Genomic DNA, 14,829 nt, shown 5'->3' on the forward strand with positions numbered 1-14,829 from the left:
GGGTTTTTTTTACAATCTTATTTGATGTGATAAAATAAACGCTTTCTTTCTTTATAACACATCTCGACGTTGCTTACTTTGATCCACATTTGCCACGAATGTGTATAAATACCACACGGCACGTCTAATTATACAAAGTGAAAGTAACAAAAAGTCCGTTACTGCGTCAGCAGCAGCAGCCATGGCTTTCCGGAGACAGTGGAACAGTGTGAGATTCGGCGGTCAGTGAACTCGGTCTCTTCACAGGATCGCTTCTATTCTCTCTGCTCGCTAACATCTCAAGCGCTGTGGATTGAAACAGCGCTCAGGAGTCATTGCTGTTTGGGATTCTCTGCTATATTTGGTTTTATTATCAGGCTCACAAACCAGATGATATATTTGGTAATAAATAACATTGCTTGCAGAATTAAGAGAGTCCAAATTATTTTGTATAAAAACAATACAAGACCCTCCATTTTGGACACACAGTTTGTTTTTGGAAATATTGTGAAAGTTTATAAGATGATTGAAACAAATCTGTCATTTCATTTTTAGTTAACTTTCATTTTTTAAAGAGATGAGCTAAGATGGCTATTTGTGGCTATTATTGAGTGTCCTTAAACTTAATAGTTGTGAAACCTCAGATTTCTTGGTGGGTTTAAAACTGAATAAATAATTTGTGTGAAGAAATCTTGTTCTGAGCATCTCTGGACAAATTATTAGGACACTGTTACACCTGCACATGAAAGAACAAACAAGAAATCAAACTGCTAATGCTACAAACCTGCTGACAAACAATTCAGACACTTGACTGATTCTTTCTCTTTAACAGGGCGGGGAATCATGGCTGCAGAACAAGAGGCTGAAGAAACTGTTTCTCAAGAGCTGCACAGCGCATCTGAGCTGAGGATCGTGCTGCTTGGGAGAGGCAAGACTGGGAAGAGTTCATCAGGAAACACCATCCTGGGCAGAGAGGAGTTTAGATTTGGATTCATCACCTCTGAAGTAACAAAGGAGTGTGAGAAGAGAACAGGAGACGTGTCTGGGAGACGAGTCACTGTGGTCGACACTCCAGCCATCTCATACACAGACCGGGTTGAGATTGAGAGATGTGTTTCTCTGTCTGCCCCGGGACCCCACGCTTTCCTCCTGGTGATACCCGTCTATCCAAAAGAAATGATTGACACGCACCATGAGTTTATAGTAGAACGGTATTGCAAAGCCTTTGATAAAGTGCAGGAGCTGTTTGGTGAGAGAGCTGTGAGGAACACGATGATCCTTTTCACCTGCGGGGATGATCTGGAAGGCAGGACGATTGAGCAGCACATTGAGGAAGCTGGTGAGGAGCTCCAGCAACGTTTTGAGAAATGTGGGAACAGGTATCATGTTGTCAACAATAAGAACAGGAGCGATCGCACTCAGGTCACACAGCTCCTGGACAAGATAGACAACATGGTGAAGGGAAGTGGAGGCAGCTACCTCCAAATATCATCTGAGATTTACCAGGAGGTAGAAGAAAGGATTAGACAAAAGGAACAGGAACTGAATGAGAAACACAAAGAGGAACTGAGGAGGAGAGAAGAGGAGGTGAAACAGAAATATGAGGAACAACAGAGGAGGAGAGAACAGGAGATGAAACAGAAATATGAGGAGGAACAGAGGAGGAGAGAAGAGGAGATGAAACAGAAATATGAGGAGGAACAGAGGAGGAGAGAAGAGGAGCTGATGGAGAAGTTGAGGAAGCAAATGAAGGAGGAGGAGCTGGAGAAAGAGGGAGAGGAATCCAAGCTGCCTGTCAGGAGAAGACACAGCATTGAAGGAGATCGTCCCAAGTGTAAGTATTTCTTTTATTCCCCCGACTGTCAGTTCAGTAAAATCATCTTTCTGAGGCAAATACGAAGTTCAGTCTTTCTGTGGGACCTCTTGAGGCAAAATCATTGCTAGCTTACCTGCTGTATTGAACTGCAGTCAGTCTGTGTTATTAGTCGTGACATTGAAGCTTGCTTGCGGCTCTAGAACAAAGAAACACTGATTGATGCTTTAAATAATAGCAAATAAACTATTAGAAAAAATACTAATGAATCATTCTGTATCCTGTCTCTCTCTATAATGTGTTTTTCCATTATTGCAGAATACTACAATAATATTTCATGTATAAATCTGACTTGCAGGTTAATCATAGAATATCTGTGGTGCTTCAGAGACATCGTTAGCAGAGTCAAGCACAGTCACAGATGTGACATTTCACTTTTCTGAAAAATAAACTTGTTGTCTTTCAGTGTCTGGAGGTGAAGGAGAGGCTGCCCTTGCAGATACCCAAGCGCCTCCCTGCCCCCCTGAGCTGAGGATGGTGCTGCTTGGGAAGACTGGGGCTGGGAAGAGTGCAGCAGGAAACACCATCCTGGGCAGAGAGGAGTTCAGATCTGAAGCCAGCTCCTCTGCAGTAACGAGGGAGTGTGAGAAGAGAAAAGGACAAGTGGCTGGGAGACGTGTTGCTGTGATCGACACTCCAGAGCTCTCTCAGGACAAACTCCAGATTAGGAGCTGTGTTTCTCTGTCTGCCCCGGGACCCCACGCTTTCCTCCTGGTGATACCGGTGGGCCGATTCACAGAGGATGAGAGGAGAGCAGTGGAGACAGTCCAGGAGATATTCAGTGAGGAGGCTGTGAGGAGGTACATGATGCTCCTTTTCACACACAGTGACAAACTGAAAGGACGGAGCATTAAGAAGTACATTAAGACAGAGAACAGGGACCTCCAGCAGCTTGTTGAGAAATGTGGGAACAGGTATCATGTTCTCAACAATAAGAACAGGAGAGATCGCACTCAGGTCACACAGCTCCTGGACAAGATAGACAACATGGTGAAGGGAAACAACGGCAGCTACTACACCAGTGAGATGTACCAGCAAGCAGAAGAAAGGGCCAGAGATGTGAGGATAGGGAAGAAGAGAGATGAGCAGATTGACAGAGTGGGGTATGAAAAGAGCAAACTGCTAAAGGAGAGGCCAGGAGAGCTGGACCTACAACTGGAGCTGAGGAGAGAGAGGGAGAGATCCAGAGTGCTGGAGCGGGAGGGGGAGCAAGAGGTGAAGAAAGAGAGGGAGAAAAGAAGAGAGCTGGAGGAGAGAGCAAGGGGGGAGCAGAGGAGAGAGGGGGGGGCGAGAGCAAGGAGGGAGCAGAAGGGAAAGTTTAACTTGCAGAAGTACAATGAAAAGCCAACTTGGAGTGAATATCTAAGGCCATCAGTAGTAATTGGAGGATCAGTAGGGGCAGTAGTAGGGGCAGTAGCTGGGGCTGTATGGGGGCCAATAGGAGCTGCAGCAGGAGTGGTTATAGGAGCTATGGTAGGAGTAGCACTAGTAGAAACATTAGGAACAGTGACAGGAGGTGAGGTAGGAGCACAGGCAGTAAAAGAGATGCACAAAACACAGTGATGATAACATGGAGCACACTGATGTGGAAACTGCACCAGGCTTCCAATGCTGAACTCTTACAGCCTTCCCTGTCTGTGTCTGTGATGAATAAGTACAGAGTAATGCTCTCAATTCACCTGACTGTAAATGTGTAATCATGTAAATGACGTGTATTTGATTATTAAAATATACTGACATGCCCATCCCTAGTCTAAAAGTGATTTTAAATGTGAACTTTACTTACCAAAGGGTATAAAACATGGGTTGTCATATTTTTAGTTTTTTGAACATTTCTTAGAAGAATAACTTTAAATATCTAAAAATAATGGGGCTCCCGAGTGGCGGATCCAGTAAAGGCGCTCCACATGGAGTGCAGGATGCACTCTATAGTCTGGATGTCACCGGTTCGAATCCAGGCTATTCCACAGCCGACAGTGGACGGGAGCTCCCAGGGGGCAGCGCTCAATTGCAGTGTGAAAAAAAGTGGTTGGCTGACGGCACACGCTTCGGAGGACAGCGTATTTTCGTCTTCGTTGCTCCCGAGTCAGCGCAGGGGTGGTAGCGGTGAGCTGAGCCTAAAAATAATTGGCCATTTCAAATTGGGAGAAAATAATAAAAAATAATTGGCAATGACTAAATTAAAAATAAATAAATAATAATGATCTAAAAATAATAATAAAAACATTTTTAAAATGTACTCAATAGTAATACGCTTTTCCGCCAAAATGTGTTGCGGGTTATTGCTATAATTATGTTTAAAGGGTTTGATGATATTTCATGTCTAAATGTGTTTGGTATAAGTTCTGATGTTTTGCTTGTGTCTTGTGATTAAATATGTTATGTAACTTCTGATTAAACAAAATCATTTTGAAATTTCAAGTAGTTTTTTTTTATTTGTCTGCTCAAAAAGCACCATCAAGCATTTTATGTAATTATTAAATTGAAATAAATCTCATGTGTTTTAAATACAATATATATATATATATAACATTAGGAGCCTTATATTTTTACTTGAAATTCGGGATTCTGTGGTAGACCAATTACTCGAGACATCTTTCATTACTTCAGACAAGTTTAAAACAGACTTGAATATGCTTCATCTTCCTACTGGGTGATTGTGCTGCAATATGTAAACTATCTCAGAACAAGTGACGCTTGAGCAGAGTTGAGAGGCTGTGTGTCGTGTGAATGCTTTTTAAACCCTGGGAGGATTGTAATGTTGAGCAGTGTTGAGAGGCTGTGTGTCGTGTGAATGCTTTTTAAACCCTGGGAGGATTGTAATGTTGAGCAGTGTTGTGAGGCTGTGTGTCGTGTGAATGTTTTTTAAACCCTGGGAGGATTGTAATGTTGAGCAGTGTTGAGAGGCTGTGTGTCGTGTGAATGCTTTTTAAACCCTGAGAGGATTGTAATGTTGAGCAGTGTTGAGAGGCTGTGTGTCGTGTGAATGCTTTTTAAACCCTGGGAGGATTGTAATGTTGAGCAGTGTTGTGAGGCTGTGTGTCGTGTGAATGCTTTTTAAACCCTGGGAGGATTGTAATGTTGAGCAGTGTTGAGAGGCTGTGTGTCGTGTGAATGCTTTTTAAACCCTGGGAGGATTGTAATGTTGAGCAGTGTTGAGAGGCTGTGTGTTGTGTGAATGTGTGAATTGTAATATTGTGTAAATAGGCTCTGTAAATGTCTACTCGGCTCAGGAGCATTGCTACCAAAAAAATAAAAGAAATCAAAGCAGTTCAAAGTGAATTGTTCGTATTCGTGTTGTCCTGTTCAGTTAATGTGGAATGTGCCGAATGCAATGTGATTTATCAATATAAATGTCCCTGCTGATCTCACCAGGTAATCGCTCGGGACACAAGAATGCGGTTCTGTTGGTTTACACGTTTACGAGATCCCTGCTCTCAACAAAAGACAATCGAGGCTGTCTTATATGACCACCCCCCCCCCCCTCCCTCAATATCAACACCTCCTCGTTCTGTTTCACCTGTAACAATATAAACACTGAGTAACACTAACAAGCTGTTACAATAGGGACTCCATATCAATGAAGGCTTAAACACTGCTGTCACTGTTAATATCGCACTGGACCACTAGATGTCAGTATACAACCAAATAATAAAATACACGAGGCTGCAGACGTTCTGAACGCATGTACCTGGATTTAAAGAGACAGCGCCCTCTTCTCTGGGCTCATGGAATTGCACTGTAACGTCCATATTCAGAAACCACACTTGAGGGCGAGTGCTCACTTCAGTGCACACGGCCAGTAGGAGCCACACTCGGAGCACTTCAGTGAGCACAAACACTCAGGTGTTTTATTCTTGAGAATGAACGGGCTGCTTGTCCTCCTCTTGTTCGTCACTTTTCTTATGTTCTCATGTATTTGAACCTCCTTGTTCAGGGACTCGGTCCGTTTCAAAATGTATAGAAACAGCTGAACCCTGATTTGAATGTGTTGCTCACCACTGTGATGATTAATGTATAGAAACAGCTGAACCCTGATTTGAATGTGTTGGTCACCGCTGCGATGATCAATGTTTATGATCATCTGCTTTCTTATCAACAAGATGTGAAGCTGAGGGAACAGGAAGTGAGGAGCAGCGGCTTGAAACCTTGTTCCAGGAGATCACCGGGAGACCTAGTTTGAGGCAGCTTTGCTGTATCAAACCCCAAGTCTCCCCTGGTGTGCCGTGCAGTGGCCTGAAACCTCGTCTCCTGAAACCAAGTTACAAGCCACAAAGTGACTCCGTGTCCCTTCAGCTTAAGAGCTTAATCAGTGAACAGAACAGAAATGTAAATAATGTAAAAAGCATTATTCCAACGTGGAATATTATTTTCCAGTGTATAATGAATACACCCTGTTTTATACTAATAAATATTCCTTCAGCAGCTAAGCACCGAGACGCTGTGTATAGCAGAGGACTATAAGGTGTGTGTACCAAGCAGTGTATTAATAAAAGTGTCACTATAGACTCCCTGCAAGCCTGTGTGTGGATCCCTTCATTCTCCAGTCTGACCCTGGATACAGGATAACAAGCCCTTTACAATTCACATGCATTTGCAGGGTTTGTAGCGATCTCAGGGGCTCTCAATAATAAACGCCTGTTTCAATGTGAATTCTTCTCTGTGTTGTTGTTCAGTGTGTGTGATCAGCCCCTTCATTAAAGCAGGTGGGGGAGTCCCAGGGAGCAGGTTGTGATTTGCAGAGCTGACCTGGGATACAGGGAGGGGGAGGGTGCTGGTGTTGATTCAGCTCTCACCTGGTACCAGCGTGCAATGGGATGACACTCCTCTCTTACCTGCGGGGCACATATTGCACTGGATCAGTGATTCAAAACAACTGGCTTTACAAAGAGAGAACACAAAGACTCTTGCTTACTAAGAACCTTCAATATATACAGGATGACAGCGTGGATCCTATTGCAGAGCGGTTTGAGCCAGTCCAGGTTTTACATGAAGAAGATTCCCATTGCCTACCCTGTGGGAGTATTTACAGCTTCACAGTGATTTGATCAGTTTCACTTCTGGCGTTTCAACAACACTCTGTAGTAGTTCAGTTAATTAGTTAATTTTAATTAATCAAAACCGATTTTAAGAAAACATTATTTTTGATGTTCGTGTTAAATCATTGTGTTACCAGTTTAACCACAGCGTTGATTCCCAGCCTGAGTCTGGTTCCGATTAACCCTTTACTGTCCGGGGCGCTGAAACTCAAACCGGGACGAGCAGCCAGAGCGTCCCCCTGCAATTGCAGAGACGAGGCTGCGCTTGATACGCAAAGGCAGGCTGTGCTGTGCAGGGGGGGGTCAGTCTGGGGGGTGTCTAGTTTAGGCTGCAGTGCGCGCATTGCAGCGGTCCCGCCCCGGGACTGTATTTGAGGTTTCACCGCTCCACATCAAACCCACAGTAACGCCACCTGTTCAAACCCCGATACACTCCTCCGTGACGCTGCAGACGGGAGAACAACTCGGGGGGGGAAAAAATGACGGCGCTGACTACTGAAGAGGAGAGAACTGGTAGGAGAAGCCCCGGGCTGCTGCTGTTTGTATCGACACCTGTAAGGATGTGCTTTTATTGAGGGCTTTTACCGTTTACATCTCCTCGGCATTGCCCGCCAAAAATGAACAAACAACACAGCGGCGCGGACCCTGAGCAGCGCGAGCTGCCAATTCAAACTGGAGGAGTTCGAATCCCAACGGCTGAAGCGGCGCTGCCTGAATATATTAGCGTGGAGTTAAAGATTACACATCAATAAATAAGATATTAGTACATACAGTTTAAAATAATATACGGTAGTATCAATACATTTCAAAAGTCTCGTTTACACCGGGTGGTTGTGTGAAAATGTTTCTATTAACGGAATATAAGAATGGTCAGCATTAGCCTACGAAGGGGAATCTGTGGAGAAAATACAAGTTATCAGGTAGGTGTTTTTATTTTTATTATTAATATTATTATCGGGTTACGGATGGGTTAAGAGATGTTTTTAATTTTTTTTTTAAAGTTTGAATATGAATGAAAAAAATAGTTCGGGTTTGAATTTTGTGTTTTGGTAAATTGAGATGACGTTGATTTCTTATGAAGTCAGCGACCGTTGTTGTGTTTAAATGTAATTTAAAAAGTTTAAATATGAATGAAAAAATTTTTATATTCAGGTGTGGATTTTGTATTTTGGTAAAATGTGTGGAAATGTATTTCTTATTAGCCCGGGTTCTTATTCAGAAATCCTTTTTTTTTTGTTTTCGTTGCCTGGCAACGGCGCCCTTTTCCTGTCGGATGTTAGTAAGGATTGTGATCGGGGCTGCCCCGGTGAAATTAGGGTCTGTTGGCATATTCGCGTTGTCTTGGGTCACTCGTGTCAGACTGAGTTTCTATAAAGAGTGACGCTACAAAGCGCATTCATTTTTAAGGCTGCCCGACACGAAGCGGAATTGGTTCACAAACAGCCAGCAGACACGGTCCAGGGAACACGCTGTTAAACTGAGATATTCTGTCTCGCTGCGCTGGAGTTGCTGCAATAAAAATCACATTCTCAGTTCGGCGCTTTTCTCTTGAACCCTTATTTTGTTGAGGTTAGCTGTGAAACTAAAGGGTTCGGCTCATACATTTACCCATTAGGGGTCTGTCACTCAGTATGTAACATCTCAAACTCGTTGGTTTCAGTATTGCGTTTATTACATAGAGCCCTGTGTGTGTTGTTCGGTGTTGCTGTATAATGCTTGACTCGGCTGCCCTCTTCAGGACAGATTGTGCACATGCGCAGATCCTGGCTGGAAGGTATTCTGTTCACCTGGCATCTAGCCTGGTTTGTTTGGAAATGTACAATACTAGTAATGAATTGTCTTGCGGGTTCAACAAGCAAACTGGTTGCAGCTGGTCAAGTTTCTCAGGGATATTGTAGTCGCTGGAAAGTTGACCTGTTGTATGGATTTGTTGATTTATTCCAAAGTAATGCTTCTGTGCCTGTGGGTTTGCATAGAGTGCAGAATGACTGAAGAGACGCATTGCAAAGATGTTTTTAATACATGTATTGGATACACTTCAAAATATATTCAGTTACATTATTTAGTAAATGTACTTGCAATAATAACCCCCATGTTGTTAATGTATGGAGCTCCATCCTTACAATAACAGAATCGGGTGTGAAGCGCATGCAGTAAATATTAGTAAATTATAACTACAGTATACCATGTAATTATTGCACCTGTATTTTGAACTGTATCTCATTTATTGATGTGACTTGAGGTGTGTCTGTGTTTGTGCAGCTTGCTATACCCTCCATTTAAACAAGATCAATCTTTTAATTATAACTCGGTTATCATTCAGCTTGTTCTGCAATGCGGTCGCTGCCATGTTATTATTTTCTATATATGGCAGCCCATAGTAACTGCAATGTAACTGCAATAGTATCTGAACATGTAAACAGCACATTCGTTCCAGCAGTATAATAAATATATGTGACATGGATAGAATCAGTGTTGTATAAAGTCCAGGACCTCTAGTGTGTCTTATGTTCAGTGTTACTCTAATATACATTTCACAGCCTGTCTGTCACACACGACATTGTGAACATCATTGCCTTGATTTGTTACCAATCTTCACCAAGCTTTATTATTTTATTATTCAATTCCAGCCTCCTGTGTACGTTTCAGATGGTATTTCACTACAATCTATCACTCCCTGTCCCCTTACTGTGTGATTATGAGGATCCTCTCTCTCTCTATAAGCACTATAATCTATCACTCCCTCTCCTCTTACTGTGTGATTATGAGGATCCTCTCTATAAGCCTGCACTGGGTTTTATGAAAGGTAATGGCTGCAGATACCAGAATACATGATTTTAGTTGATCCTTCTGGACAGCCCCTTATATCAACAGAAATATTCTGTACATTATAAAGTACTTCTGAATTTACATGTAGGTATTTTATTTACTTATTTATTGTGTTGATTCTAAACTGAATCATTCAGGAAGGATTTTTTTTTAAATGTGAAAGGCAGGAAATAGTGGAGCTGCTCCGAAACCTCAGCTCCACATCCCCACCTCCAGCTCCGCTCCGGCTCAGGAGCTCAGCTCAGAAACCTGGCAAGCTCCACTCCGACTGCAGCACCCAGCCCCCTGCTTCCAAACACTGGAGCCGCGCTCACACTGTCCCGGGTGCTGAAACTCAAACCGGGACAAACAGCCACAGACTTCCCCTGCAATTCCAGAGACAGGAGTTCAGCGAAAAGAAAGGAACCCGAAGAAGCCACTGCAGCCTTTCCCTTACATGAATACCAGCCTGATGGCTTTACCAGGCAGCTCTGCCCAGGCGGGAAAACTGCAGGGCAGCAATAAAGAAACAGCACGGCTCTGGAATGCTGAGTGAGGAGGAGCGCGAGCCGGGAGCTTCAACGGCAGCGAGCGTCTCCCTCATTCAGGTCTGTATCATTATATAATATACATCTATATATATACACAATATATATAGAAAGGAACTGACTTATTTATGATAGCTATATATGGGTTGGATCATGTCATAGGGCAGCAGTGTGGAGTAGCGGTCAGGGCTCTGGACCCTTGACCGGAGGGTCGTGGGTTCAGCCCCAGGTGGGGGACACTGCTGCTGTACCCTTGAGCAAGGTACTTTACCTAGATTGCTCTAGTAAAAACCCAACTGTATAAATGGGTAATTGTATGAAAAAATAATGTGTAAAAAATAATGTAATTGTATGTAAAAATAATGTGATATCTTGTAACAATTATAAGTCGCCCTGGATAAGGGTGTCTGCTAAGAAATAAATAAAAAATAATAATAATGTCAAAGGCATTTCCAAAATGAAGACATTCAAATGGCCTAACAATATATTCTGAGGTGAGTTTGTTATTATTATTAGTAGTAGCAGTAGTAGTATTCTTTATTGATTGTATTTTTATTAATGTTACATTTATTTATTATTCTGAGTTCTTGAGAGCACATCTAACAGTCTGGTACTTGCTTGCTTATTTATTGATCTCTAGGCTGTAGAGAAAATTAATATACACCAGAATGCTTAGAGAGTTTGGTCTAATTCTGTGTCAAACATTTGAAACGATACAAGCCTTGTTCGTGTTAAACTGTTTCTTTTTCAGAGGGCGCTCTGATCTGCGTATTGAAACCCACAAACATCCTGTCACTGAGTGCTTGTCATAGTCTTCCTGTAAACAGTGTCGCAGCATCTTTAACTGGAGAAAGACGCAAACATTACCGTTATTGTATAGAGATGGCTACTGCAGGGTTAGACCCGGACGCTGGTGAGTTGTGTATTTTGATTGTGTTTTTAATAAAATACGAGGGCGGTACAATATGTCGGAATATTAACAATTAAAAAGGAGAACACGATTCTGAGGGGAAGTTAAAAGTTTTCTTTCGTTTTCAGAAACGCCATCATTACCCTAAACCTCTCCCTTCTCAAACCCCGCTCTGCTTTCTGAATGTCATCATTACCCTAAACCTCTCCCTTCTCAAACCCCGCTCTGCTTTCTCTATATTATTATTATTTGTGATATCTATATATGGGTTGGGTCATGTCAAAAGCATTTCCAGAAATGAAGACCTAACAATATATTCTGAGTTTGTTTTGAGGTGAGTTTGTTATTAGTATTATTATTATTAGTAGTTGTAGTATTCTTTATTGATTGTATCTTTATTGATGTTGCATTTATTTATTATTCTGAGTTCTTGAGAACTCACTTAACAGCTTATTTGTTTAGCTCTCAAGCTTCCTGTCTTTTTAAGAAGGCTCTCTGACCTGCCTTTTCTCTAAGGGACGGGGAGGGGGGAGGTGGGAGGAGGGAGGGGAGAGGGGGTGGGCAGGGGGTGGAGCCTGTGCTCGCATTATTGTGGTTGTAAAGAGGATGTCGTAGACACAGCACTGTTTTAAAACAAATATTTATTTATTTATTTATTTTTTTGTTTATTTGAAAAATGTAAATGTTTTTTTGTTGTTTCATTAATTATTTGTACTAATTTTAGGGAAATGTGCATCATTTTTAATTGTATTTTAATTTAAATTAAAATCTTAGTTAGCATTAGTAATATAATTTTAGCGCTGTCTTTCAGTCACATGACCGCCGCTCCCCCTGCGTCCGTGTGAAGGAAAAAAAAAATTCAATAGAAATGTGTTGCTATCCAGATCAATCAATCAATCAATCTTTATTTTATATAGCGCCTTTCATAGCGGACCCCCGTCACAAAGAGCTTTACAAGATACAGCAACAACGAGAAAATCCATAATACATATCCATATATATATAAACTTTTACACAATCTTGACGATTCTGTCCCGGTTAATTGTTCCATGTTATTTTAATTCTGCCTTAACTGGATTCATAGTAACCCTGTGTGTTTTAAAAAATGTTAGGTTTCAGAAGTGAGGCAGCGGTAGAATTGTGCGAGTGAGTGTGTTTTTTTTGTAAAGTTTCAAATGCTTTTGTATATTTTTTTGTTTATTTTTTTGTTTTCGTTTTAAGAAACTTCATTTTACTGTGGCTTTACTCAATGGTTGTGTATAGAAATCTGGTTTTGCTCTAGTGTGGGCGTCTGTGTTTCAGTGCGCTTCAGTTCTCGCTGCGCTGTCGTAGTTATTGTGAATCGAGACAGCCCTGGCTATAGGACTACAGCTCCCAGCATGCCTCTGCGCCCGCGGCCATGGTGAGGGATGCTGGGAGCTGTAGTTCTTTAACTGCAATGCGCTGGGCTGGGCTGTATCACATTTCTACAGGTTCTAGTCCCTGTTGTTTAAATATCATTCTTGTATTATCCGCGCATTACAATTTGAAGAAGCCTCGCCAGCGCATTTGATCCAATCCGTTCTCATGTCGGTACAGCAGCGATCCCTTCATATTAACAGATCCTCAGCGGTTGGTTTGATCCGCTTCTGTGCCGGTGTTGTAACACCTGGCTGCGGCTTATCCTGACGTCACGTCCCAGAGACACGCCCCCTGCTTCCTTGCCGTTTGAAAAGCCTCGTCAAAGCGCCGCTGTAGAGAGATGGCAGCTGCGGGTTTTGAACCCGGTGCCGGTGAGTTAAAAACATGACTGTCTTATTAAAGTCGAGGGCGATGTAATAATTACGAGACTGCGTCGAAACAAGAGTTTTATCAGGTTAAAGGGAAGAAAGAAGAACAAGTTTACTTTCGGTTTCAGTTTGAAACGAGCTCGCACAGAATCAGTTGTTACAGTTCATAGTTTTTTACAGTCTTATTTGGTAAAATACACGCTTTTTCTTCTTTATAGTACATCTCGACGTTGCCTACTTTATCGAGTCGGATAATCTGCAGTATAAAAGCTTCTCCGCGGCTGATTTTCATTCCCCGCGAGTGTGATACTTTACCACACATGTCTGTAATTATACAAAGTGAATGTAAAACATCTCCCGAGCGCGTCACAGCGTCAGCAGCAGCCATGGCTTTCATTTCTAAGAGGAGCAAACTGTTCTTTCTCTTTAACAGGGCGGGGAATCATGGCTGCGGAACAAGAGGCTGAAGAAACTGTTTCTCAAGAGCTGCACAGCGCCTCTGAGCTGAGGATCGTGCTGCTTGGGGGAAGCAGGGCTGGAAAGACTTCATCTGGAAACACCATCCTGGGCAGAGAGGAGGGTAGATCTGGATTGAGCTTCTCTGCTGTAACGAGGGAGTGTGTGAAGAGAACAGGAGAAGTGTCTGGGAGACGGGTCACTGTGGTCGACACTCCAGACTTGTTACACACAGACCGGGTTGAGATTGAGAGATGTGTTTCTCTGTCTGCCCCGGGACCCCACGCTTTCCTCCTGGTGATGCAGGTGTATCCAAAAAAAATGCTTGACTCTATTAATTTAATAGTAGAACAGGATTGCAAAGCCCTTGAAAAAGTCCAGGAGCTGTTTGGTGAGAGAGCTGTGAGGAACACGATGATCCTTTTCACCTGCGGGGATCATCTGGAAGGCAGGACGATTGAGCAGCGCATTGAGGAAGCTGGTGAGGAGCTCCAGCAGCTTGTTGAGAAATGTGGGAACAGGTATCATGTTCTCAACAATGAGGACAGGAGCGATCGCACTCAGGTCACACAGCTCCTGGACAAGATAGACAACATGGTGAAGGGAAGTGGAGGCTGCTACCTCCCAATATCATCTGAGATTTACCAGGAGGTAGAAGAAAGGATTAGACTAAAGGAACAGGAGCTGAATGAGAAACACAAAGAGGAACTGAGCAGGAAAGAACAGGAGATGAAACAGAAATATGAGGAGGAACAGAAGAGGAGAGAAGAGGAGATGAAAAAGAAATATGAGGAGGAAAAGAGGAGGAGAGAAGAGGAGATGAAACAGAAATATGAGGAGGAACAGAGGAGGAGAGAAGAGATGAAACAGAAATATGAAGAGGAACAGAGGAGGAGAGAAGAGGAGATGAAACAGAAATATGAGGATGAACAGAGGAGGAGAGAAGAGGAGATGAAACAGAAATATGAGGAGGAACAGAGGAGGAGAGAAGAGGAGCTGATGGAGAAGTTGAGGAAGCAAATGAAGGAGGAGGAGCTAGAGAAAGAGGCAGTCGAATCCAAGCTGCCTGTCAGGAGAAGGAACAGCATTGAAGGACATCGTCCCAACTGTAAGTATTCCTTTAATTCCCCCCCCGACTGTCAGTTCAGTAAAATCATCTTTCTGAGACAAATACGAAGTTCAGTCTTTCTGTGGGACCTCTTGAGGCAAAATCATTGCTAGCTTACCTGCTGTATTGAACTGCAGTCAGTCTGTGTTATTAGTTGTGACATTGAAGCTTGCTTGCGACTCTAGAACAAAGAAATATTGATTGATGCTTTAAATAATAGCAAATAAACTATTAGAAAAAATACTAATAAATCATTCTGTATCCTGTCACTCTCTATAAAGAGTGTTTTTCAATATTGTAGAATACTACAGCAATATTTCATGTAGACATCTGACTTGC

General features: G+C 42.5%; 1 protein-coding gene across 1 annotated transcript in view; it reads left to right on the forward strand.

Annotated features, from left to right (window-relative positions):
* LOC117970658 (uncharacterized) overlaps positions 1-14,829 on the forward strand; it is a 43,033-nt gene that overhangs the window by 9,155 nt on the left and 19,049 nt on the right. The window contains exons 5-9 of the mRNA XM_059018970.1: positions 812-1,813; positions 2,259-3,413; positions 6,529-6,558; positions 10,999-11,160; positions 13,360-14,490. Coding sequence (XP_058874953.1) covers positions 812-1,813; positions 2,259-3,413; positions 6,529-6,558; positions 10,999-11,160; positions 13,360-14,490 — 3,480 coding nt within the window. The remainder of the gene's footprint in view (positions 1-811; positions 1,814-2,258; positions 3,414-6,528; positions 6,559-10,998; positions 11,161-13,359; positions 14,491-14,829) is intronic.

The sequence above is a fragment of the Acipenser ruthenus genome, unplaced genomic scaffold, assembly GCF_902713425.1.
Source record: "Acipenser ruthenus unplaced genomic scaffold, fAciRut3.2 maternal haplotype, whole genome shotgun sequence".
NCBI lineage: Eukaryota > Metazoa > Chordata > Actinopteri > Acipenseriformes > Acipenseridae > Acipenser > Acipenser ruthenus.